The 27,615-nt window shown below is 37.2% G+C and overlaps 1 protein-coding gene across 4 annotated transcripts in view; it reads left to right on the top strand.

Annotated features, from left to right (window-relative positions):
* The window catches only part of LOC102686834 (neural-cadherin), a 160,821-nt gene that overhangs the window by 112,168 nt on the left and 21,038 nt on the right, over nt 1-27,615 (top strand). For 3 of the 4 annotated variants that reach the window (XM_006635802.3, XM_069195052.1, XM_015357511.2), the window contains exons 15-26: nt 532-718; nt 4,184-4,327; nt 9,221-9,504; nt 10,905-12,522; nt 13,468-13,561; nt 15,819-16,003; nt 16,536-16,768; nt 17,389-17,666; nt 18,234-18,448; nt 24,772-24,899; nt 25,450-25,577; nt 26,614-26,737. In XM_006635802.3, the coding sequence (XP_006635865.2) occupies nt 532-718; nt 4,184-4,327; nt 9,221-9,504; nt 10,905-12,522; nt 13,468-13,561; nt 15,819-16,003; nt 16,536-16,768; nt 17,389-17,666; nt 18,234-18,448; nt 24,772-24,899; nt 25,450-25,577; nt 26,614-26,737 (3,618 nt within the window). The remainder of the gene's footprint in view (nt 1-531; nt 719-4,183; nt 4,328-9,220; nt 9,505-10,904; nt 12,523-13,467; nt 13,562-15,818; nt 16,004-16,535; nt 16,769-17,388; nt 17,667-18,233; nt 18,449-24,771; nt 24,900-25,449; nt 25,578-26,613; nt 26,738-27,615) is intronic. The other variant, XM_015357512.2, reaches the window with a different exon arrangement.

The following is a 27,615-nucleotide window of genomic DNA, read 5'->3' on the forward strand; positions in this document are numbered from 1 at the left end:
AGACCTCATAATTAGGTGAGGGCTATAAAATGCAAGTAAAGGCAGTCACAAAAAATGTTGTGGCCATTAGGTTTAGAGCAAAGCTTGGAACAGTTTTGGAACAGTTTTTTTGTGTTTTATTTCATAAGCAATAAGGTGGACCTGCTAAAAGACACTGTTCCCTTTCACAGATTCTGATTTCAGGGTTTGAATTTAAAATAAATGGGCTTTAGTTAAAAATAAATGCTACTACTTTTCTAATGTCTGTTTTTGGTGCATATTATCTATGGAAGCCTGCAAGACCACAGAAATGTCAAATATACTATTCCAGTTTTAGAACTTTGAAATTGTTCATACTTAGGACATCAAATACTGGAGAACTAAGTGTTCTTCAGATATTTTGGTATAAGAACTCCAAAGCTCAAACAAATGAAAATGGGCGTTATTGACGGTTTTTCACTCTTAAAATCAAAATCGCTTTCAGGACTATGCATTTGAAGTTCTTATAGGTAAATAACCATGCCTACATTTCTCTACAATGTTATTCTCTAGATAAACTATATCATCCTAAAGGATCACAGTGGGGATTCCCAGGTGTTCAGCATTAACCCTCAGACTGGGGTGATATATACCCGGGCCTCATTTGACAGGGAGCAGAAAGGCTCATACCTGATTGAAGTCCAGTCACAGGACAGCTCTGAATCTGCTCGGCCAGGACAGCGGGGACAGCCGAACACAGGTGTGTCTCAGAGAGCCTACACAGGAGCAGAGCCTTTCTAATGGCTTCTTCTTGTCTTGCACACACTCCAATGTGCTGTTTCTTAACAAACAGTTACTGAAAGTATAGTGGTTATTTATTTGATGATCTTGAAAGTTTACAGTGAATGTATTAGAATTTATAATACTTTTGCTGTGCTGCATGCACATAAAATTGGGTGACCTGGTCAAACACCTGTGTAGAGGGAAGTATGCACTGCAGAGCAATACATGTATGTATACTTGACAATGGCATTATGAGGCACATGCAGTCCAATCCCCATTTGTGTCCGTGATGACTTGCATTTTATTCTCTAGTGGATATGGATTATATTACCTGATTTGTACTCTGCACAACCCATGAGAAATATAATTATCTTACTACAGTTGTTTGACTAGGGTAACTAACTGTAAGACCCTGTATTTTTACATTTATTTATATCTTTATCCTAAAGTTAGTATAAAGTTTAAGTTTTTACAGAGCAATCTAAACACAAGAAACCCTGAAGGCCTTTATTCTGTGATTATCCCATTAGTCTGTTCATGCTGGTGGATTAGAAGATATCTGCTATATCATTATTAATGTAAATTATCTTAAACTATTATTAAATGTCTTTCATCTTTTAAAATGGTGGTACACACATACAGTGGTGTGAAAAAGTATTTACCCCCTTCCTGATTTCTGATTTTTTTGCATGTTTGTCACACTGAAATGTTTCAAATCATCAAACAAATTGAAATATTAGATAAAGATAACACAAGTAAAAACAAAATGCAGTTTTAAAATGAAGGTTTTTATTATTAAGGGGAAAAAAATCCAAACCTACATGGCCCTGTGTGAAAAAGTGATTGCCCCCCCTGTTAAAACATAAATCAACTGTGGTTTATCACATCTTTGGAAAGCTGAGTTCAGTTTCTCTAGCCACACCCAGGCCGGATTACTGCCACACCTGTTCTCAATCAAGAAATCACTTAAATAGGACCTGCCTGACAAAGTGAAGTAGACCAAAAGATCCTCAAAAGCTAGACATCATGCTGCGATCCAAAGAAATTCAGGAACAAATGAGAAACAGAGTAATTGTGATTTATCAGTCTGGAAAAGGTTATAAAGCCATTTCTAAAGCTTTGGGACTCCAGCGAACCACAGTGAGAGCCATTATCCACAAAATTACCCCAAGAGCGCAGCGACGACTCATCCAAGAAGTCACAAAAAAACCCACAACAACATCCAAAGAACTGCAGGCTTCACTTGCCTCGGTTAAGGTCAGTGTTCATGACTCCACCATAAGAAAGAGACTGGGCAAAAATGGCCTGCATGGCAGAGTTCCAAGACAAAAACCACTGCTGAGCAAAAAGAACATAAAGGCTCGTCTCAGTTTTGCCAGAAAACATCTTGATGATCCCCAAGACTTGGGAAAATACTCTGTGGACTGACGAGACAAAAGTTGAACTTTTTGGAAGGTGTGTCCCATTACATCTGGCGTAAAAGTAACACAGCATTTCAGAAAAGGAACATCATACCAACAGTAAAATGTGGCGGTGGTAGTGTGATGGTCTGGGGCTGTTTTGCTGCTTCAGGACCTGGAAGACTTGCTGTGGTAAATGGAACCATGAATTCTGCTGTCTACCAAAAAATCCTGAAGGAGAATGTCCGGCCATCTGTTCGTGACCTCAAGCTGAAGCGCACTTGGGTTCTGCAGCAGGACAATGATCCAAAACACACCAGCAAGTCCACCTCTAAATGGCTTAACAAAAACAAAATGAAGACTTTGGAGTGGCCTAGTCAAAGTCCTAACCTGAATCCGATTGAGATGTTGTGGCATGACCTTAAAAAAGCGGTTAAGGCTCGAAAACCCTCCAATGTGGCTGAATTACAACAATTCTACAAAGATGAGTGGGCCAAAATTCCTCCACAGCGCTGTAAAAGACTCATTGCCAGTTCGCAAACGCTTGATTGCAGTTGTTGCTGCTAAGGGTGGCCCAACCAGTTATTAGGTTTAGGGGGCAATCACTTTTTCACACAGGGCCATATAGGTTTGGATTTTTTTTTCCCTTAATAATAAAAACCTTCATTTAAAAACTGCATTTTGTGCTATCTTTGTCTAATATTTCAATTTGTTTGATGATCTGAAACATTTCAGTGTGACAAACATGCAATAAAAATCAGAAATCAGGAAGGGGGAAACACTTTTTCACACCACTGTATATGAAAGACAGGACTTTTATCTTGCACAAGCTTTATCTAACCTACAAATAATGTAAACTATGTAAAATTAAGTCAGGTTACGCATCTTATATTCTTTTAGGTCATTGGTCTCAATCTTATATAGTTATAGAGTTTGATAAGCAGCAGCCATATCACCCTGCAACTCACAACTGGCAACCCACTGAAGCTAAGTAGGTGTGAGCCTGGTCAGTACCTGGATGGGACCTCCTGGGAAAAACTAAGGTTGCTGCTGGAAGAGGTGTTAGCGTGGCCAGCAGGGGCTGTTCACCCTGAGGTCCATGTGGGTCCTAATGTCCCAGTATAATGACAGGGACACTATATTGTAAAAAACAGGCGCTGTCCTTCGGATGAGACGTAAAACCGAGGTCCTGACTCTCTGTGGTCATTAAAAAAATCCCAGGGCGTTTCTCGAAAAGAGTAGGGGTGTAACCCTGGCGCCCTGGCCAAACTTCCCATTGGCCCTTACCAATCATGGCCTCCTCATAATCACCATCTATGAATTGGCTTCATTACTCTGCTCTCCTCCCCACTGATAGTTGATGTGTGGTGAGCGTTCTAGCGCACTATGGCTGCCGTTGCATCATCCAGGTGGATGCTGCACATTGGTGGTGGTGGTGGAGGGGAGTCCCCATTACCTGTAAAGTGCTTTGAGTGGAGTGTCCAGAAAAGCGCTATAGAAGTGTAAGCAATTATTATAAGATCTCTCTTTTTTATGAGATGAAGCCACTTGTTTTGTGTTTAAATGATAAGAATTTTATTAAAAAAAGGTTAGTCTGTAGACAGCACAGTTAGTCTGTGGTTAGCATTGTTCCATTGTAGTGCTTTTGCTCTGGGGTAAATGCCACGCCTGGGGTGATGTCTGCATGGAGTTTGTATGTTCTCTCTGTGATTGTGTGAGCTACGGTATCGCTGGGCGCTCAGATTTCCTCCCAAAGTCCAAAGACATACTGGTAGGCTAAATGGCTTCTGGGAAAATTGGCCCTGGTGTAAGTGTGCATGTGTCTGTGTTTGTATGTACCCTGCTAGTACTGGTGTCCTGTCTAGTGTTTATTCCGCCTTGCAGCCGTTGCTTACTGTGATAGGCTCTAGTTCCCCCACGACCCTTATTGGATGAAGTGGTTACAATATGGATACTAAGTTAGTGATTAGTATTTTGAGAAACCCTCTGCAGAGCCAATGCCGAGCAGATGCTAAAATGTCATTTTGGTTCTTGTGTTTCAGACACTGCTTACGTGCGGGTCTTTGTCATGGATGTCAATGACAATGCTCCTGCCTTCCCTCAGTCAGTGTACGAAGTCAGCGTAGAGGAAGACAAAGATGTTGGCTTCATTGTCTTGACCGTGACAGCCAATGACGAAGATGAAGGTAAGAGAAAAATATTTTTTGTTAAAGGACATCATGCTTCAGTTTATTTAACCAAGAGCACTGGATCAGACACTGGTCTCTGAAACTCTATAATTTGCAACTGCAAGCACAGTTCTGCAGTGCAGCACTGGACAAAGCCCTTTAGGTGAAGTAATGTATAATGCAGAGTCACCCTTATCTGGTTTCCTTTTTACTCATCTTAGACAAATTTCTTCTTCCTTAATTATTAAATTTAGAATATCCTGTCATTTTTCTTTTTCTTTTTATACCTTTCCCCAGTTCTAGTCACCAGTTCTTAATCTACTTAATCTACTTTTCAGCAAATCTAAAACTATCAAGAAGTGAAGAAGCTGTCTGTTATTATATTGCACTCTTACAGATCCAAAAGCAGAACTAAGGTGTCAAAGGCAGAACAAATGCAGTCTAGCCAATTAAACAGTAACCTCACAATCACTGGATACTCTTGAGGTCATGTTGCATGACAATAAAGCATGTTGCATGCTCATTGCTGAACATACTATGGCCAGCTTGATTCCAGGTACCCCTGGGAGTGCTGTTTGTACACTCCACTAGGTGGTGCTGGTTACAAATGACTAAAGCTATTGCACACATCTATCCAGCAATGTCTACAATGTGTATACTGTATATCAGTACAGTATAATACCTTTACTGGTTAAATGTGTTTACACTCCTGTTTATTTTTTCCACAGTAAACAAGTAGATCCTTAAATGTGTATAGGTTCAAATAAGTGAAACATTTTTAATTTGCTTGAATTCAGTCCCACATAAAAGCTTTGTTAGCACTATGAAAACACATGACAAAACCCTCTTTCACAGAAACCATTTTATAGTCATATCCAACTGCTGCTTCACAGCTTTTGGGTCTTGGATTCTATTCTTGGGTGGATTGTCTTATGTTCTGCCTGTTTTCCTGTGTTTTTTTCAAAATCCAAAAGATTTGTTTAGTTCGATTGGCTGTGCTTCATTTTTTCATTTCAAAAGAAACAGAAGTGTGGCCTTTTCCTCATTACTACATATTGTCTGGAGTGGTTCTGCTAACCACAACACTTGTACTAAAGAAGAAATGGTGTCATGTTAAGGAAAACTGGTATTTTTTTCTTTTTTTAACAGTTATAGGATTTTATATGCTTGTTGTAAAATGCCAAGTGCAGTCCTTCAATAACCTTACTATTACTGTAAACTATGAGAGCTCAAGAGTTTTTTTTTCTGATTAAGAAAAAAGCAATGACACAGGTAAAAGTATCAAACCTTCTTTGGAACTAATCGTTGATCTTATTTGTAAGCTATAATGAAATATATTATTGGTGAACATCTCTGCTGTTTCATCAATTTTAGAATCTAGCCATTTGATTTGGGGAAAACAGAAAAAAACAGGTGAAAATGTAGTTACATATTTCACTTAGAGGTGTGCATTAACCATTTGGAATGGGACACTGATCAGAGTGTAGAGATAACTTGTGCTGATCAAAATAGACTCTGTTCTAAGCTTTTTTTTCAAGACTTCAAGAGAGTAGTAGCTGTAGTGACACTGTATGTAGCAGTGAGGGGTGTACATCTTGGTATGCCCCTTTAAAATCCAGGCCTCATGTAATGAGTAATTCCACATAGGAAGCGTATTTACAGTATGTTCCTTAGACATTTGCTGAGTTGACAGCCTAAGTATTTATTACATAGATTACTTTGGAAATAGTATTTTTGAAAATCTGTCAGACTTCAAAATCTCCAGTGGTCTTCCCTGTCAGACACAGGTGTCCACCTAAGCGGATGATCTGTATTTGTTTGAGATAATCCATAAAAACATGACAAAATCCTGGTAAGGACCAGGCTGCTGAGCATGCAAGTGTCTGAGTGGATTTTATAGCCAAGCTTCTCTGGGTAGCTCCTTGGCTTAAAATAAGCAGTATTTGTCACGTGTCTGTTGTCTATTGAAGGTAAAATAATAAATACACAAGTTCTGGAGATCAAAAACTGCTCTTTAAGAAATATACTGTGCCTTGTTTCTTTTTATTTTGCCATGGAGCTCTGCAATAGAATGCAGAGTGTATAATTATGAATTGTATTAGAGACATTGTATCCAAATGATGCAACATGTTTGGATTCATCTTAATTACTTTATATCCTCTCCTTAGTTAAAAATTGATGAAACCTTGATGAAAAATTCACCATTCTTGAAACAGTGGAATGTTTTATAGGTTTTTAGAGGTGTCACTAAATTTTTTAAGGTTCAGGATGATAATACTTAACCATAGATCTTTGTATAATGTTACAGGAGCTGGTTCAGACTCCTCAACGTGTTGTTTAGGACCCTATGCAGACAGTATATTCCGGAAGTGACTGGAGTAAGACTTCAGGGGGAAACACGGCAGGTTAAGGACGGGATGACAGACAGGGGGGCGTGACGGCTGTGATCCGGTGCTCAGGGGGCGTGACAAGTCCAACACAGTCCAAATAGGGAAGCCAGGGCGCAGTCCATAATCCAAAAGCAGGAGATCGATCCAAGACAAGACACGAATAAAAACACGGAACGAGGACATGGAATCAGGAACATGGAAGGCCAGGCGCTCTGAGCCCCGGACTCAGCTTGTCAGGGCACTGTTGTGAAGCCTATGGTTATTCCTGGAACCGCTGGTAGGCGGGCTTCTGGGCGTCCGTCTTCTAATGCTGAGCCCTGAGCTTCTGAGGCACAGGGTTTAAATAATAAAAGGGAAACCAGGGACAGGTGTATGTAATAGCTAAACTAAAATACAAAAGGGTCGGAGCACCCTCTAGAGGAGGGATGATGGGGTGACATTTTGTTTCTGTGTTCAGCCTCCTTTCATGCCCTATGGCAATCAAAGTGATTTCCAAGACGTTTCTAGATTTCTGAGTCCACTTTCTTTGTAAATGTCTGCATCAGTTTGACTCATTCACCCGTGATTACTTGGAAACTTTTTGCCTGCCCTTTTAAGCTTCAGCTTAATTTTTTAGTTGGTGAGTTGGTGTAATGAGTTAGGCATGTGCCTTGCATGCTGGAGGTCAGGGGTTTGAACCCAGCTGTTGCCATGAGTTTTCTTTTAACAAATAAACATTTTGAAAAACTAAAATAGCAAATATATTGACATTTTTTATATTTCTAAATATCACAACATGTTCAAAGCTAAGTGATTTATTAATAACAAGGAATAATTTTAAACTGCTTGTATTTTAAAATTGTATTTTGTTCGGGGTGATTTGTCACTGTTTTCACAACCTTTAATTTAAAGAAGAGTGTTACACCCAACTGTTTGTTATGTAGAATAGACAGTTCTGCTCGGGGGATGGGATACATTTTCAGTAGCATGCTCTGTTATCATTGTTGCTCTTTAACATAAGGCAATCAGCATTCAAATGTCCTGTTTTTTCTTAACACTCATTTTTCTGTACCGTAGCTTTAAAACTTGAACAAAGACATGCCGCATGCATACAGCGCGATATTGTACAGTTTTAAACCCACTACAGTATAGCTTGTGGGAATAAATTTATTTGCACTGCATCAAAGTTTAACTTGTTCAGAGCGCCCTATATTACAAACTTCAAGCGTTTCATTTTGTCAATTGCTACAATATTGACAGCAATGTAGTTAAAAGGAACATGTCAAAATGTTTCTAAAATAACCACAAGTGAACGAGTTGAGTGATTTGATAATAATAGAGAAATCATAATAATGACTCTGTGTTGTTAATCATGCATACCCAACTGAAAGAAGGACACTTAAATCGACATGTGATGGTTTTGTGTTTAAGCATTTCTTCATGGAAATCTTTAAGTTAAACAAGGGAGGGGGAATGGTTATTTCTTGTTGTTGGCTCTGGTTATTGGCATTTTATTGGCATTTTATTTCATACAGGAAAAACAACAAATGGTAGTATATAAACCTTTACTTCTAATGAGATTTTAAAAGACAAAGCATACATTTATTTCTTTCACAATGCTGTGAAAGAAGCAGTAGCAATGAATCATGTCCCTAGTAGAGTTACATTTATTGCCAAATGATTAATCAGGTGGGAGTTGTTCAAAGGTAACTGAAACTGCAATTAAGAGTAGAGAAATGACTTTGGGCAACTATGTGTTTTCTGAGATGTCATGTAGAGAAACTCATATCATAGTCTTCCTCTGACATTAGAAGTAAATTGAAAGGCAAATCAAGCAACTTTCTTAAATGTTTGTTAAAACTGATCCATTTCACACGCTTTGTCTAATCTCTATTTAAGGTGAGTTTCATTAAAGAAGGAAAATAAATAATTTCCAATGATGTGCAATTGGCCCAAACTCTCTTTCATTCTCAGAAAATGAACTATGTACTGTTTCAACAAGAGCAGAATCTGTGCCTTTTCCCTGATGGCTGAAGTCCTGTTTCTTGAAAGACCAGATCTTTTTTGCTTAGACAGTATGAGGTTGCCATATGGTCTGTTCATTAACTAGGCTGCTGCTGGCAAAAGCACTTGAGCTTGGTTTACCGAGTGTCAAACTGCATTGCATTTATTGTTTTGATGGACACACTAAGCACTGACTGAACACATACCACAGTTATAGTGGAAAGCTGACAAATTTATCCAGATGGTATTTGTCTCTTAAAATTGTATTATATACACTGTTTTTTTCTTAGTAGTTATTAGTGGATCAAATGAGCAAAAAAATGTTTGGCAATGTTATGAATGTCTTCATCTTTAGAAAATTGTAGTGAAAAGTAATGTGAAATCTATAATTTTAATCAGAAATTGTGATATAGCAGGTGTCTTTATGTATTTTCCTAACTGTTACCTTCCACATCTCTCCCTTCTCCTGCTTGTTCAGTAGTTTTTCACAACAGCTCCATATTAAACTCTCCCTAACTTACAATGGTCTTTTATACAGGGGCCAATGCTAAACTTAGGTACCAGATCACTTCAGGCAATTCCAAAGGAACGTTTGATGTGGAGCCTGAAGTTGGGACGATCTTCATAGCACAGCGATTGAACTATGAACAGAACCAGCACTACGAACTGAGACTGGTGGCATCTGATGGAAAATGGGAGAATCAGACACTTGTCATCATCAACGTCATCAACCAGAATGATGAGGCACCCATTTTCAGCCAGAGCGAGTATCACAGCAGCGTAATGGAGGAGCTCACTGAGCTGCCTGTGCTTGTGTTACAGGTCAGGGTGCTATATCCAAGTCAGGGACCTACATGGTTCATTGTTCTCTTTTCAGATGGTATTGGAACTAAAGTCAGTTTAAACTCAAACGGATTGTGCTGCTGAACTGTTGCTTTGATGTTTATTATAGTATAATGGTATTCTAAAATTATTAATTGCTTTTTAAAGTATTTTAAATATTGTATATATCAGTTGGAAAATTTAGAACGCTGTTTTCATCTGGGTGGGCATTCATTTATTTTAGATGTGAAAAAGCACTAGAAAACACAAGAGGCAACAAGAGTGGCAACAAGAGGAGAAAGGCATCCCAGTTACAAACCTTTTTTTAGTTAGCCCCTTATTAACATGTGACAAAAGAAATGCAACAAATGAGAGAAGAATTTAGTCTTTCTGGGTACAGATGGAGATCTGTCATCCAGATATCATAAATTTGAGCAAGGGTCATGCCACAAACTTTCTCTGACAAGGTTTTCCCGAAAGACAGTATACAGTATTGGCTCAGCACTGTGAAGCGTAGATGCAGGAATCTGTTAGCCAAGGGTTTTTCTGCTCTCATTAAAACTCTGACTACTACCGCTTCCTAAGCATCTTCAAGCTTGTGGTAATGTCCATGAGAGAGATGCATCTCTTCCAATCAGGGCTAACCCTCTTGCAATGTCATCGTGGAACTTCTAGTCTCAAGGGATGAATGTCAGAGTAGCTTGTCTGCCTGTCCGTATTATCCCCCTTGCACTCAGTTGTGCTCTGAGACATGGAAAAAAATAATCAGCAATTCTACATTGAGTGTAATGTATATATTAAAAAATAATTGGTGAGACTGAAGAGTCTCAGCCTGCATATTTTCTCTGCTCATTTCTTTGTTTTTATGCAGCAGATTTCCATAGTGTATGACACTGTTATATAAAGAGTTGTATTTACTACTAATTTAACAACCTTAAATCTTCATTAATCCTGGACTGCCGCTAATAAATGTCTGTGAAGGTACCCCTTAAAGTCTGTGCTAGGCACACTATGTCATTTTCAATATTTATTAACAGATGTGCTGGTATATTTTAGATTCTAAATTTAAATTAATTTTGAAAATTTCAGATTGCTCTGTTTCAGTCTTTAATCTTCCTGGATTGTGACTTTTAATTGTCAGGGGAAAAAAGACTTCAAAGGCTTGTGCACAAATTCAGTAAAGTATGTTTTGAGTAAACACCCCTCAACTACAAGAAGCCAAAGTCTGTTTTCTTTGCTTGTTTTCAGTAATATTTAAGTTTAATAGTTGTAGGTTTTATGATGAATGTTTTGAAGGCCCTGCAAAAGTTATATCTTGAGGCAAACTGCTTAGCTGACATGTTAGTCATGACATGGTAGTTCTTATGGATGAAAAACATTAGAAAATTGCTCTTTTGTAGGTATCAGCCACGGATCCAGACCAAGAGGCAGACCAGAGCGCCCTGCGTTACTCTTTGCATGGCCAAGGTGCTGATAGCGAGTTCACCATTGAGGCTCTGACTGGGAAGATTTATGCCCAGAAAAAGCTTGACAGAGAGGGGCGCTCTGTGTGGCAATTCCTAGTCCTGGCCACGGATGAGAATGGGGCAGGTCTCACTGGGTTTGCTGATGTCATTGTAGAAGTGCAAGATGTCAATGACAACTCTCCTGTCTTCTTGTGTGCTATTGACAGCTGTTTTGTGGGCTATGTGCTGGAGAACTCCCCAGCTGATACTTCCATTATGGAAATGACTGCCACTGATTTGGACGACCCTAAGGCCAACAAGAACGCAATTCTAACTTACAGGATAGTGCAGAATGTACGCAATGAGATCAACCTTAACCTTTTTTCCATCAACCCCTTCACTGGAACTATCTATACTGTCCTCAGGTCCCTAGATAGAGAGGTAGAAGACAAATATCTAGTGGTGGTGGAAGCCAGGGATGGAGGAGGCCTAACAGGAACTGGGACGGCCACAATTATAGTGTCAGACATTAATGACCACCCTCCTGTATTCACACAGAGGGTATATATGGCTTCTGTGACTGAAAGCTTGGACATCAACAGTGAAGTGCTTGTGATGTCAGCCACTGATGGAGATGAGGGGGAAAATGCCATGATGACCTTCAGCATTGTTGGTGGAGACGAAGACCGCAAATTCTTCATTGAGACAGATAAGATGAACCGACGGGGGACCATCAGGCTGAAGAAGAAGATTGACTTTGAAAAACCCCATGAGCGGACATTTAACTTGACAGTGAAGGTGGAGGACATGGATTTCTTTAGTTTAGCCTACTGTGTTATCCAGGTGGAAGACTCCAATGACCATGCTCCTGTATTCTTCCCCCAGTTCTATGAGGCAGAGACCTTGTTTGAGGATGTCCCAGTCGGCACGATCGTTGCCCATGTCACAGCTGTTGATCTAGACTCAGGGCAAAATGGAAGATTCACCTACAGCATTGAACCTGAGTCAGATCCATACGAACAGTTCTTGGTGGACAAGGCTGGTTCGGTTTTAGTAGCTGATTCCTTGGATCGGGAAAAAATAGCCCAGCACCGCCTCCTGCTACATGCCACAGATATGGGAAATCCGTCCCTGACCGGCACAGCTATAGTCTTAGTTTCAGTGCAAGATGTTAATGACAATGGACCAGATTTTGAGGTACCGTATCATCCTATAGTATGGGAGAACACGGGTGCACCCCAGGTTGTCCAAATGAATGACTCTTCACTCTTGCTCTATGCCAAAGACAATGATACACCTCCCAATGGTGCACCCTTTTCTTTCCAGCTGTTGATGGAGAGCCCTGGTGTGAGTAGTTTCAACCTTACTGACTTGAAAAATGGCAGTGCTCTGATTACAGCGCTGCAAACTTTTGATAGAGAAGAACAGAAACAATACTGCTTACCTATTTTAATGACTGACAGTGGCAGTCCTCCTATGAGTGCAACCAATACGCTGACAATCACCATCGGCGACAGAAATGATCATCCACATGTGGCAGGGCACATAGAATTTATTATCTACAGCTATGAGGGTGAGTGCAGTAAGTGTTTTTACTGATTTTTAGGGAGTTAATAGTTTTTTTTGTCTATTGTTATGCTATTTCTAACAGATAAGGCTTGGAATGTATTTTTTATTTTTTGAGCAACAGGGTAGCAATTAATTTCATTATCAATTATTATTTGCAATTATTATTATGACATATTTTATGTTTATAAAGTCTAAGTGCTTCAATAGAAGGGGTTTAGTCCCCCATGAAATAGTAAATAAACACATTAGTATACCATTTTATTTATTTTTTAATTGAGGTTTTAAACTATTTTAAACATGTAAATGTTCCTTATTATATTTAACATTTAACAAATAAAGTTACATGAGCCCCAGGAGTGATTTGCACTGATATCATGAAAGGACATGGGTGGTATTCAGATAGTCAAAACATTCCTTGCCAAGTAAACGTAAAACACTTTCTGCTTTTGGACGAATCAAGATATACTAATATATCTTTTTCCACTTTTAATGTACATATAGTTCCCCCTTTGTTGAATTACAAATAATGTATACATATCTTTGTAGTGTGTGAAACTGAACTTATTTAGGATTGCAAACCAAAGGGCATAAATAGTTTTGCAGTCAATGGATTTTTTTCTCTTTGCGTTTATTGCTTTCATCTAACGTCTTTCAGACAAAAGTGTTCAGTTTGAGCATTCATGTCTTCCATTAACATATACAGTTTAAAAAATGTGTATGCTGTACATTTTTTAGAATTCAACTAACTAGGACATCATTGAAAGGAGGTGAATACTTTTGCAAAGCACTGTACAGTATATCAAGTACATACAGTAGTATACAGTACATATACTGGTGTTGATTCTTTTATCTAAAAAAGAGAGTACCTATTTTCTCTCCATTAAATCTATATGTTTTGATGGCTGATGTGTAACCTGAGTTCTGAAACCTGATTACATGTTTTCCCCAGGTATACTTCCAACAACGGTGCTGGGCCAAGTTCAGTCCCCTGACCTAGATGACTGGAATGAAAAGGTTTACAGATTTGAAGGCAAACCATCCAGGTGCTTTGATTTTTTACTGAAACCTGAAACAAGCAGCTAAGAAATCAGTCACTTACAGATAAAAAAACACTTTGGAATGTGATAGATTTGTATTACTAGTTGATTAGGCTGCTTTATCCATAGCAACTTACATTTGCATAGATTCTGTTTGAACAGCTTGGTTTTTTAACAATTTGAGTAAAATGTCTTGCTAAAGGGTAAAACTGCACCGTCCCACCCATGACATGAGTTACATGTCCAAAACCCTGTCCAAAACCACATGTCCAAAAGAACTCTTACTGCTGGTTTGATATAATTGTGTGAATACTCAAGGGGTCAAGTAATGTTACTCACTGAATAAATTCTAAAGTGAATTATTATGAGATTGGTGTACATGTGCATTTGTTTTTCATCTCATCACTAAACAAATAATATGTATTAATAGTAATTTTAATAATAGACACAAAATGAAAATTACAATGTTTTAAATATTCAAAATGTCCTCCTATTCATTCAATCACATTTCAAATGCTAATTGTAACATTTCACATTAGCCTCTGGGGTACATAAGTTGAAATTTAAAAATTGATTAAATTACTTATTCATCTGCTGCCTTTAAATCAAGCTTTCAGGCTAGTTGCAAATACTCAGTCTTTCAAGCATCCCCTCAGTAAAAATCCTATTGATTCTGAACAGATGCCACATATCTCTGTAAACCTGTCAAATACCTCAAACTTTTTTCAGTGCTGAAAATAGTTTCATTACTTTAGTCATTCCATGATTAATTATAGCTGCTGTGTTGTCTCCTCTAGAAGCCAGGTCCACAGAATATCATGAGTGCTGGCACATCTATATCTATTTTAAATCTAATTTTACAGCAAAACAGAGAGAGCTTAACTCACTGTAACAGATTGTAGTAATAGTTCAACAAAACAAAATAGTTCAGTTTTATTTTTAATTAAAAGCTCTCTAGTAGAGAAATACATTGATAAAGATATATTTTGTACTGCATTTTGTAGGAAAAGGTGCTTTCAAGGGTAATTTTCTTACCTGATCCTACATTTCCTAAATGTATATTTAAATATGAGATCAACTTCTGGGAAGTAAATATGTGTATTTTGAGTACTACCAAAGAAAACATGAAAGAACAATTGCTTTTATGTGCTGGAAAAAGAAGAAGAAAGCCAGGAGTCAAGTGCAATTGTGAACAGTTGTAATGGAGTTCCAAGGGGTGTTATAATTTTTCTTCCAGCAGTGCTCCAATTCAGATTAGTGCTTAACCGATTAGTGCTTAACTGGACCAGATTAAAGCCTTTCAAATCAGCAACACAAACTGCTGTACTACATTATTAAATGATCAGTCACCAATCCACTGTGTTGCAGGATAACCACTAAGGTTGAACTTTCTTTGGAACCACACTGCACAGATGATTAATACAAACTAAAGAGTCCAGAAGCACTTTTTACTCTCTGTTTATGCATAGGAGGGTGTATTAACACTCTCATTCACTGCTCACACCTCTTCATGCTTGATCACTGTACAACTGGACCTCTTTCAAAAGACAAGCACCTGCAGCACTATTTTTTCCAGAAATGTCCAATGTTCATTACAAAATGGAATACTAGTTAAAGTTCGGGAGGGATGAAAGCAGCTGAACTAAGCTCACCTTAGTTATTCAATTTGCCTTTTAAAAGACATGAAAAAAGACAAGTTTGCCAATCTAGAATTTTTAATTTCAGAGTGCTCTATCATAATATTATATCATATTTCCAGAGCTGCAGGAGATTTCCTTTTTGTTGCTTGCAATTTCATTCTCCAGTATAGTAAAATGACTAGTCTTCTTTAACTAGAGAAGCCATTTTCGTAATGCACCGTAAAAGACAGATAAGTGATCTACTGTAGTAACTGGCAGATTTTACTTAAGTAAGTAAAAGTCTTATCTCAATAAAGATGAAGAAGCTACTTGACACTATAGTATCCATGAAAAAAGCTATCATTGTGTCAGAGTGGCTAGTGTTCCAATTCCCTTTAATCACATCATCATCTGTTTTAATGATGGAAGAATTACTGGGAAAGATGCTATGTGTCTTTGCAAGTTCTTGTAATGATATGAACATGCATGAATTATTCATTGAGTGGTATTACACTGCAAAGTGCCTGGCTGTCTTACTCTTGTAACTCTGTTAATAATAGCCTCTGTCTGGATTAATAAATAGCCTCTTTCTGGATAAAACTGCACTTGATGAATACAAGACTGTACTGTTGCCATTCTTGCAGGTATTTTATATTAAATCCAAACTCAGGGCAGCTCAGTATCCAAGAGGGGACTCCTTCTGGGTCATATAGTTTACAAGTCCGAGTGGCAGATAAAACCTGGCCAGATGTCACCTCAACGGTAGAAGTCACTGTCAAAGATCTGAAGGAAGAAGCTCTCCAGAATGCAGGCTCTGTACGAATAACCAGTGAGTATTTTACAATGGAATCTTCTTATCTTGAGAATTTCTTATGAAAACATTAAAATATTATAGCTCTTAATTCCTGGAAAAAGTTCATGGAAAAAGAAATATGTAAACCTTATTGGCAGTTACAAATAGCTTAGTACACTTTCCTTATAGTGTGTAATGCTGGACTGATTCTGAGAGCATACTGTGCAGTGCTATTAAACCAAGTCCCTTATTGCTTATTCCTCTATAATTCTGACGACTCTGCAATTCTTTATTTGTTATTTCTACACAAGCCTGAAAAAATGAATTACATAATATAATTATTTATTTTGTTTCTTTTTCCCTTAACTTTTTCCAGAATTTAAGAGCTATTGCTTTTTAATGTTTTCATAAGAATTTATCAATTCTCCTTGGAAACAGAGACCATAGAGAGATTATAATGTAATTACCATATTGGAAAGTGAAGCACTCTATATAAAGTTTTTGGAAGTCTCAAGAAAATATTGTGGAGGATTTGTCTAAACACTGCTGTTTGTTTGTCTCATCAAAGACAGTACAGTTGAGGAATTTGTATCAGCCCCAGAGGGAAAGGAAAGCAGGTACTTCAGATTGAAGAGTCTGCTTTCTGAGATTATTCCAGCTGACCTGGACAACATTCACATCTTCAGTGTGGCCAGTAGCAGACTACGCCCCAGTGAAGTCAATGTGTGGTTTGCAGCTCATGGTTCCCGCTATTACAAAGCTGAAAAACTCAATGGAATAGTGGCAGCATACAAATCAAAGGTATTCACAATAAAGGGTTGACCTGATACAATTACAATATGAGTTAATTAACCTACTGTATATCTACAGTATGCATCCTTGAACTGCTTGTATTTCAAAGCAGACCTGACAGAAGCACACTGCTGGTATGTAATAAAGAATTTAAGAACATTCCTTAAGGAAATGGTGGTGGCATTATTTCAGAACATCATTTATAATGTTAGTGTGTTAAAACATAATTTTGCAGTTTATGTTTATTTACTGTATAATATCAGTTTCATTTTTGGTTATAACGTGGATACATACATACAGTAAGTTGCAATAAGTGATTCAGTTGATTACATGAATTTCACTGAAGTTCCTTTAACCCATCAGTCTCTTTAGTGCTTTTCTTAATAAAATAAATGTATCCATCTGACAATTTTTACAACTCTAGCCAGTGGAGGAAGCTGGACCCTAACCTGACAAACACCAGGCACAAGACGGGATACACCCTATATGGAATGCCTGTGGATCACAGGGCACACACAGACACACACTCTCATACTATACCAGTGCCAATTTGTTTTACAGAAGCCAATTAACCTATCAGCATTGTTACACCATACAGGCAGGACACTGAATGTGTTCTCTCTCTTCAGCTAGAGGCTGCCATGGGTGTGACCATTTTGCAAGTAGGGGTGGATGAGTGTGCCTACAGTGACTGCAGCCATGCAACTGGTTGTTCCAGTATCATTTCCTTCAGCAACACCCCCACAGCGCTCAACAGTGGAAATGTTTCTCTGGTCTCCGTCACAGCCTCTGTCAACACGCAGTGCACCTGTTCAGCACGTGAGAGGCTTCCCCTCTCCTGCTCCTCCTATCCCCATGGCCCCTGTCTGAATGGGGGCACTTGTATTGACAGTGATCTGGGCTACAGGTACTGATGATGGCATGAAAATTTCCTTTAGAATCTTTGGAGTGTTTCTACAGTAAAGTCAATGGAAAATAACATTTGCCAACAGTCTTTTAAAATGCGTAATTTCCAAATAGTTTTTGCTCTTTTTGTTTTAAGGTTCCTTATTTCTACTTATCTGTTTGTAACACTCTATCTATCTACTGTAGATAGCTTTTTATATCTTTGTATATTACTGACTTTTAAACTTATACAAGCTTTGGCGGAGGAATCCAGCTTAAAAACATGGTTTCAGAATTCTGTACCTCAAAATTGTTTTAATGAACCAGATAGTTTTTGAAAGTGTTAAATGTCAACTATACTTAATATTTCTGTATGTGATATGTAGGTATAGACATATTGACCTCCTATTTCTGAAACAAATATATTATTTTACCTGTAGTCTATATTATTTTAGAAACTGTCCTTATTTTCCTAATGGTAATTATGAAACTACAGTGAATTTGTTTATTTGAGGTATAGTCTGACAATACTTATGTCTGCAACTGTAGTACCTCTTTAATTTTAATCTTTGTAATTGATTTTTTTCAGATGTAAATGCCCTCCAATGTTTGATGGGCCTGAGTGTCAACAAACAAAGCATACTTTCCATGGTCATGGTTATGCCTGGTTCACTCCTATAAAACCCTGCTTTCAGAGTCACATATCCTTGGAGTTCATCACTGAAACAGCCAATGGGCTTCTGTTTTACAATGGGCCCATAGCACAAGCTCAGCCTGGGGATAATGAGGACTTCATAGCACTGGGTAAGAGTCCATAGTTAAATTTATGGTGTATTTGCATTCCCTGGATAGTGTCATGTCTCCAGGGGTAGAGACTCCCTCTCCTACGCAGGCTATAAGATAATTAAGGTATTTGAAGCATAAAGGTTAAACTAGGACTGTTTGAGTAAAAACTGGAAATCTGACATGCTTAGCTGCAAGAGTGTGCTATTTATAGTACCAAATGTCTGTGATTAGCTTGCCTTTTGTTATGTTATTATTGAATATACTTTATGCTCTACCTCTAGAGAATCGCTGTGATAGGCAAGAAATCAATCTTAATGATAAATTATTTCAACTAGGCCTTTTTACAGCTGAAATGAAATGTACAGATGCAGCCATTCAAAATGCACGGTACAACACCATACCGCGTGAAATTATCTAGAGTTCAACGTGTCGGCCAACATGAGCGACAGGCAGCACTCGTGGTGCATTGGTTGCTTCATTTAACCTCTTTACTGTGCATGTTTAAATCCACTTAATATTGAATATTAATATCGAATTTTACAACTAAATGGAAATTGTAGTAGCTGAGCATGAAAAGAAGAGGAGAAAAAAGCATCTGAAGGTCATAAACCATATTCATTTAGGAACATAAACATATTATGTAAACTGTATATGGCTGGTATTGGTAGTTTAAATAAAAAATACACACTAGTATTCCAATTTATTCCTAAATATTTTAAGCATCAAAGTCTTTCATTCGTTTACATACTGTGGTTATTTTGGAAAAGTTTTTACATGCTCATTCTGACTATATTAAGTTTATACTGTATACTTCATAAAAGGTTATAATGTTTTAACCTCTTCTATGAATATTTGTGCTCGTTATCGCAGTAAAAAAACATACATTTTAGAATTTGATTAATAGGGAATTAAATATGGAATCGAGTATCTAAAGGAATTAATAATGATATAATTATATTCATATAGCTGAAATTATCACAGTAGTACACTTTCTTTGTAAACATCTGCATCAATTTGACTCATTCACCCGTGATTACTTAGAAACTATCTGCCTGCCCTGTTCAGTTCTAGCTAAAGTTGTCAAGCGGTGCATTGGTGTAATGCTCAGGTATCTGACTTGCATGTCGGAGGTTGGGGGTTCAAACCCAACTCTTGCTATGAGTTTTCTTTTAACCGATAAACATTTCTTTGAAAAACTAAAATAGTAGATATTATCAACACTATATTGTATATATTTGTGGGTATTTCTAAATATCACAACACATTCAAAGTTAAGGGAGGTAAGTGATTAGCCTTTTCAATTAAAACTTGCGCTCGTTATCGCAGTAAAAAACCTCATACTTTTTAGAATCCGCTAAATAGGGAATATAATATGGAATTGCTTATCTAAAGAAATTAATAACGATATTAATTTAAGGATATATATATTTATATAGCTAGTTGTATTATTGTAATCCACTTTCTTTGTAAACACGTTTTATTTTGGATTTGACTCATTTACACATGAGTCAAATCCAAATACTTCATTATTACTTCATTATGACACCCTATTAACATGTTTTTTGTAAATATATATATATTATAACATATTCAATGTTAAGTTATATTAATAATGAAATTAAAACATGAATACTGTCAACTGTTCAACCAGTTTAATTCAAAACACTTTATTCAGTGGGGCAATTTAACAGATGCCTCAAGCCTTAAAACAAAATCATATATATTGTAATTAGAATCAAGAATAACAAGGCGGTATTAAAAATACCACTGAAACTATAATGTGTCTGGTCATTAATGGTATTTATTTAATAATAATAGTTTCAAACTTCTTGTATCTTTTTCAGAGTAATTTTTTTCTTTGGTTTTCTTAAGCTTCGCTTATTAAAATACCTATTTATGAAATACGATGTTTCAGATGTTTCAGATGTCAATAACTTTTTGAACAAATGACACAGATCCTGCAACGTACAGTTTTAACGATCGCGATTTGTGTAAAATTGCACAGCTTTTATTTAAACAATATCTAGTACCCGGTTGCATTTTTAGAAACCTTAGTTTGAATAAAGCGGATCCCAGGTGCAAGTGACTTCATAACGAGAGAAGGCATTATGCTGTATTTTTTATGCATCAGTTGAAGCCTTCTAACTTCCCGTGGTGTGAAACGAATTAGCAGGTGATTGAGAAAACCGCGCACCACCCACTGAGCTAACTAAAGAGAAGAGGTGGCGCCGATTGTATTTCTGACTGTTATGTCACAGTTCAATATTTTATATATATAAATAATGTCAGGCATCAGGTGCATAAATTATTAGTAATCAATAATTAGTATTAAAATTCGCACCGTGATAAATTGTTTCACTTCCACATCTTGTAAAAACATTAATTTGCAAGACTGTGTTCAAACATACGTTAATTCTAACTATCAAAAAACCAGGGTTCACTTTTTTTCTCTCTTTCTACTCTCCCTCAGCCACTGCGATTCAGACATAGAATGGTTAAAAAAGGAAACAGGTGAGGCAGGCAGAGGGAAGGGGGATGGGGGAAGCATCTTCCCACCTCTATGACTAAAGAAAGTGTCAAAGAGAAATGTCTTGAGCGACATACAAAGCCGAAAAAGTTTGGTTTGCTTTAAAGCAGAGAAGACCGCTCCTTGTGGATGAAATTTCACCTCAAACATTTGCCCACCAACTAACACACAGTAGCAAACTGAATACAAATACAAATACAAATACAAATACAAGAATAGTGATTACAAACATTGAAAAAATATACTTGCTTTATACTGTTATACTGTACATTGTATTAAAACAATCTATGGTCACTACACTGCCCACTAAACATCTTTCCCACAATTTCACGTGGGCAAGGTCACATAGCTGATTCACAGCGGGATACAATTTTGTCTTGCAAAAATTCAGATATTTGACAACATATTTACTAAAAATATCCATCTCAGTAATCTCACTGTGTTTCTCACTGTACGCCCCAGTGCTCAATCAATGTTCACATACCCAGTAAAATAAAAAAAACATTTCACCTCACACCAGGAGGGAAAGAAAAAGTGCCCGCAGACATTTTTTTCCACTGACAAAGTTGATTAAAACTCATTCAAACAGTGTGATGTGTTAACACAAGCTCTTCTTAACAAAGCTGCTTGGTGACTTTCTGCACAATTAAATAAAGCTACAGTACAGCCAGATTTTTAATTCGTCAAGCAAAATTAGCTGTTTGTCAAAATCTGCTACTTTCCAAGCAGTACACAACTTCTCAAAAGGTACGTTTTGTCAGTCGTGCAAACTCAACAAAGGTTTATTTTTATAATTCTAAAATTTGAACAGTATGCCTCAGGGACTCATTATAGTATTTTAGTGAATAAGGTTAGCGCAGGAAAATCAAAATACCGCCCCCCCTCCCAGCCGGGTCTCGCTGCCTGCTGTTGCAAAGCGGTATGGTCTCAATTTATGTGTGAAATATCTTTTCTTACTCCAGTTATTAATCCAATATATTTTTACTCATCCGGCTATGTAAACATATAGCCAAAAGGATCGCTGTAAAGTTAAATTCCAAGCTGAAAAGACAAAGCTCAACATGTCTTCTCTAACTCTTCAGTTTACAGCTCATCCATGGTCATTCATTATTAATATTGTAACGAACGGCAGGCATACAGATGGCACAAGCTGGTTGCAGCGTGGTGACAGTACAGCCCTCTTTTAGCCCTTCCTTAACTTAAAGAATTGCTTGAAGAAATCCTAAATCAAGAAACCACCACTTATGATCATTCATCCAGATACACACACCGTGGCCAACAACAAGCTACTAATAATGGACTATTTTTATATATTCAGTTATGTAAGAAACAAAGTAATTCTCTGATCAGGGTTTGAACCACCTGGTTGCAGCGCACTACATGACATTCCATTGCCTATTACCACTAAATTGTTTACTATAAGGACAATAATATATATATATATTAAAAATAAATGAACATCAAATGTTTCCAAAATGTCCCCTTGTGAGCAGCCCTTGGCTGCTTAATTACATGACTCCATGTTAATATTACTATCAAGAGGTATTAAATCAGTACAACTTTTATGAAATTCAAGTATTTAAAACATTTAATTAAAAATTGTTTTTTAACTATCTAAACCATTTTTTTCAGCTTTTAAAGTCAAGCAATGTTTGAGTTAGGCAGAAAAAACGTCATTGTATCTTAGTTTTGATAACATTTTTTAAAATAAAAAAAATTGTTTGCCCATCATGTTGATAGGCTGTTCTCCAATTACTGCAATTATCAAATCTCTCACCTCGTTCACTTGTGGTTATTTTGGAAACATTTTGACATTGCTGTCGATATCGTAGCAATAGACAAAATGAAACGATTGGAGTTTGTAATGTAAAACTTTGATGCAGGACAAATAAATATATTTCCCACAAGCTATACTGTAGTGGCAGTACAGTAGCAGTTTGGAATTATTCATTGCTTTTAGTAAATCACCTAGCTTCGAACATGTTGTGATATTTAGAAATATCAAAAATGTTGTATAGTGTCCGTAATATTTGCTATTTTAGTTTTTCAAAGAAATGTTTATTTGTATGTATTCTTAGAAAAGGATCAAACGTTATAACTTATGAAGTACAGAATATAAGCTTAATAATGTTAGAACAAGCGCATTAAAACCAGAACCCATGTAAGTTACGAAGTTAAAGACTTAGATGCATAAAATATTTATGCATAATTAAAATATTTATGATGAAAGTGGAAGGTTGTATACTTTTGTTTAACTGAGCAATCTTGCTTTTATAAAATATACCGACTTTTTAATGTTTAATGATTAACATGCTGTAATACAGAGTTTACAGTTATCAATAATCTAAAGCGTATACAACTTTAATTCTTAATTGGAAAAAGATTGTCCCGCAGCAGTGAGCAGGATTCGAAAGCAGGTGTTTTCTGGTGACAGCTGAAATGCTGTACATGAGATGTTAAGCTTTGTTAGCTCCACCTGGTGGTTTTACAAGGTGCTTACAGATACTATTATCATATTTCAATTAACATGTGGTAAGATGTGGTATGATGCGCCACATCCACCGCGTACCAACGCAGCTTACCTGAATGGCTTGATCAGTAATACTGCTACTGCATGAAAAAGTTTAGTCACTAATTAAAAACTTAATATTAACAAAAATTAAATATTTTTGTGCTACAATTTAAACAATATCCTGAACCCGATGGATTTTATTAATTATACTTAAGAAAACAAGAGATGTTGTTTTCTTGTTTTCTTGAGATGTTTTTGTTGTTTGTTGTTGTGTCTTTTCTTTTCTTTTCAGCATGGAATAAACCTTTACTTGTTCCTTTGCAGCCTACACATGCTGATGCAGATACCTACTTAAATGTATTTGATCCAATGATCTCTTCTGGACATTTCTTGAATTGGTTGAAGCACAAATGAACATAATACATATTGAAAAAACATCAACTGTAGTAGATACAAGATGGGAAACACTGGTGTTTAAGTTGTACAGTATGTTTAAATAATGGTTGTTTATGCTGACATTTCATTAACCTCTTCTAGAATAGTGGTTCCCAATCCTGGTCATGGAGTACCCTGGTGTCTTATGGATTTTGTTCCAGCCATGTTTATAATTGTTGGTTAATTGATGTAATTTTTCAATTTCAGGTATATTTTTAAAATTGCTTACAACTCCTAAATATTTGAATGAGGTATCATCCAATTCAACGTGTAAAGGTTTATTCCATGTTGAAAAGAAAATAGATTTAACATTTCAGTTGTGGAGCCACATCTGAAAAACTCTTTTCCTTTTAACATGGAATAAACCTTTACCCGTACCTTAGCATGCTGATGTAGCTGCCTACTCAAATGACATTATCCACTTCAGGTGCATTATCTTAGATGTAAACAACAAGATTGAGCTGCCCTCTGACATTGGCCTATTACAATTCATGTCATATACAGTACTGTATCAATATAACATGTTACATGTTAGAAATTTAAATTTATGTATTAAGATTCTGTGCTCCAGGATAAAAAAAACAGCTTCCAGTGAAGTTGTGTATCTCCTGGGGTTGAAGAAGACTAGTTTATGCTTACTCTCAAACAATATTGCACCATCCAAAAATCAAACTATCTGCTGTATCCTGATATTTGCAGTAGATATTTGGTAGTAGAGATCAACAAACATCTTTTTAAAATTGAAAGTGCTGATTGAGATTGAAATGTATTCTCAAAACCAGCATTGCCACACTTCACATCTGATGAGAGTTTTTGCTGATGCTGTGTCTGAGGTGTTGTGGTGATGTCAAATCTTCTCTGTGTCAGAACTGAAGAATGGAGTCCCTTCTCTAAGTGTCAGCTATGGCTCAGGTACCCTACAGCTGCAGCTTCCCTCTACGGCAGCTGTGACAGACCGGCGGTGGCACCGAATCGATATCATTAGTGATGGGAAGGTTTGTACTGACAGAAGGGTATGGCGGCAATTGAACTGTCATGATCAGTCTGGCAGTGAGGGATCAGGTTATGTCTGAGATCAATGGACTGCTCCCTTTCTTGTTCCTGTTAATTAAAAAAGACATTGCTACCACAAAAAGAATAAATCAAAATTTCTCTATACTAACCCCGTCCAGAAAGTTATATAAAAAATCTACATGTGCACTTTCCTTCTTATAATTCATTTTTCATTGTCTTTTTCATTGTTGTTGGGTACATTACTTTTTGGCATTTACAGTAGACCTGTCATGGAAAATAAACATTAAAGATTGCAAAAATGCTGGAGCTGACTTAGGTTTTCCCAAAGCTGAGTATTATACCAGTTTTAACACAAATGCAGTTTTTAACACAAATTGCCTACATAGACCTTTCATGTCTGTCTCTGATGAATATTGCAAGAGATTTGCTTCTAAGTATTTCAAAGGCCAATGTATAGGCCTGAATACAGAGGCCCTCAATCCCCAGACTGGATTTTTGTATCATGAAAGTGAAGAGTGTGCTCTCTCTCAGTCAGTACAGCTCATCCTAGACCGCTGCTCTGGAGCCTTGGTCAACGAATTTGAAGGCTTTGTGGTGGAGGTGCTAGAAACCGACCAGACACTGTGCAAAGCAACAGGAGAAACCCCTGGAAAGGAGAGGTAAAATGAATTGAATAACATTGAATCACTGATATGACTTGGGAGACCTAGTAACAAACTAAACACTTCCTTGAAATGAATTATGTAGTAACAGTCCTAAAGTTAGAAAATGTTTATAACATACAAAATCCAAAAGCACAATGCAGTCTTCTAACTGCATTTCCTTATTCCATTTTAATTTTCTGGTGGCTTCATCCAATTCAGGCTTGTGGATGACACATGAGTACAAATGAGCAAACAATGAGTACAAGGTACACCCTAGGCATAACATCAGTCCATCAGAGGGCAGACACAGAGACACAAACACGCACACCAATGCCAATTTTTCCAGAAGTAAGTGAAACTACTAGTATGTTTGTTGACTGTTGGAGGAAACTAGAGCGCTCAGGGGAAACCTATGAGAACAAGGGGAGAACATACAAACTCTACACAAATAGTCAGCAGATATTACTGGTTGACTGAACTCATTTTTTGCTGTACCTACAGGTATAACAGGAATTTACAGTATTTCTTTAAAACATACAGGTGTATCCACACTTTTCATCCATGTATTAGACTAATTTTTGGATTAAATTGATGTTAACTACCACTACTTTACCCAAAGGGTTGTGGGAGCATGGAGAAAAAGCTGTGCAGTCATGTGATTGAAGCCAGTCAACCTTCATGTAACAGCTGGATGAGATCTTTGTATAAACAAACCACTAACTACCAAGCGGAACAGAGTGGTCAAATGGCTTCCTCTTGTTTCCTCTTGTTTTTTAATGTTTTTACATTCCATATGTCTCTTAATAAACATTTCCCTGTATTTTACATATAACAACTTCATGTTCCATCCAAAAAAAGCAAAAGATAGATTAAATCCTACATGATCTTTTGTAGTAATTGTAGGATTTTTTACCATAATTGGATGTGGGTATTCTCTTCAAAAAACAACGAAATTAGAATTGCTCTGAAATGTCCATTTCCCTGAAAAGAACACCTCTGTCTTTGTCTGCTAATCCTGAACCAGGGTTTTCTATCCCTCTTGTCCTGACAGGTTCCTTGATGTTAATCAGCCTTTGCAGCTCGGTGGCATGAAGGAGTCCTTCCCTTTCCGGAGGACACAACTGCACTTCACGGGTTTTGTGGGCTGTGTGAGAAATCTGATTGTGGATAGTCAGGTTTGTAAGGAACTTCTTCAATGCTTTATTTCCCAGTTACTTACTTAATGTTACTGATTTAACAATGATAGGTATTAATTTTATATCCAGTGAAGAATCAGAGTTTGCATAACAAGACCCCCACAGTCACTTGGGACAGTGAGCTTCAAAGATCTCAGGGGAAGATCCTCTGGGGACAGTTATCTGATCCTCTGATGGACTGATGTCCTGCCTAGGGTGTACCCTGTACTCATTGTTTGCTCATTTCTACTCATGTGTCATCCACAAGCCCTGTGTTTTTAACACAAATGGGTGTTCATGAGTGACCATTACCAATCATATTGGAATCATAGAAATTACTTAAATTACATAATCACTTACATAATCAGGGTGGCTGTCCCTGATAATGTTAATATTTCTGTAGTTATTTCTAACATGTCACATACTGCAGTTGTCTGTTTAAAATACACTGAAGCTAGATCAGGAGTAATGACCCTGTACCAGAATTAGATTTTAAGTTCTAAATACTTTTTGATGTATAAAAATGTAACAGGCTACCAGTGTCCGTCTGGAGGGTACAGCCACAGGGAACTGATGTCTTGATGCAGCTGTGAGCCATCCGATTTAAAGGGATGTCAAAACTCTTGAGAAACAGCTAAACGTCCTTGGAAAGCAAGGATACATGTCGGAAGAAGAATCTTCAGATCCTGCAGAACACAGCCTGATGGGTTGTGGCAAAGTTGTGTTGCTGGCACAGGAAATCCTCGGGTAGAGTGTCCAGGGAAATACAACCTTATGGGCAGCACAGGTTGCCAGTTGTGATCATCCAAATTGCGGCAGGGCACTTATGTTTCTGTTGTGGAAAGTAAATTGAGAGAGGGAAGATAGAAGTATCCCCA

The sequence above is a fragment of the Lepisosteus oculatus genome, chromosome 10 (genome assembly GCF_040954835.1).
Source record: "Lepisosteus oculatus isolate fLepOcu1 chromosome 10, fLepOcu1.hap2, whole genome shotgun sequence".
NCBI classification, from domain to species: domain Eukaryota; kingdom Metazoa; phylum Chordata; class Actinopteri; order Semionotiformes; family Lepisosteidae; genus Lepisosteus; species Lepisosteus oculatus.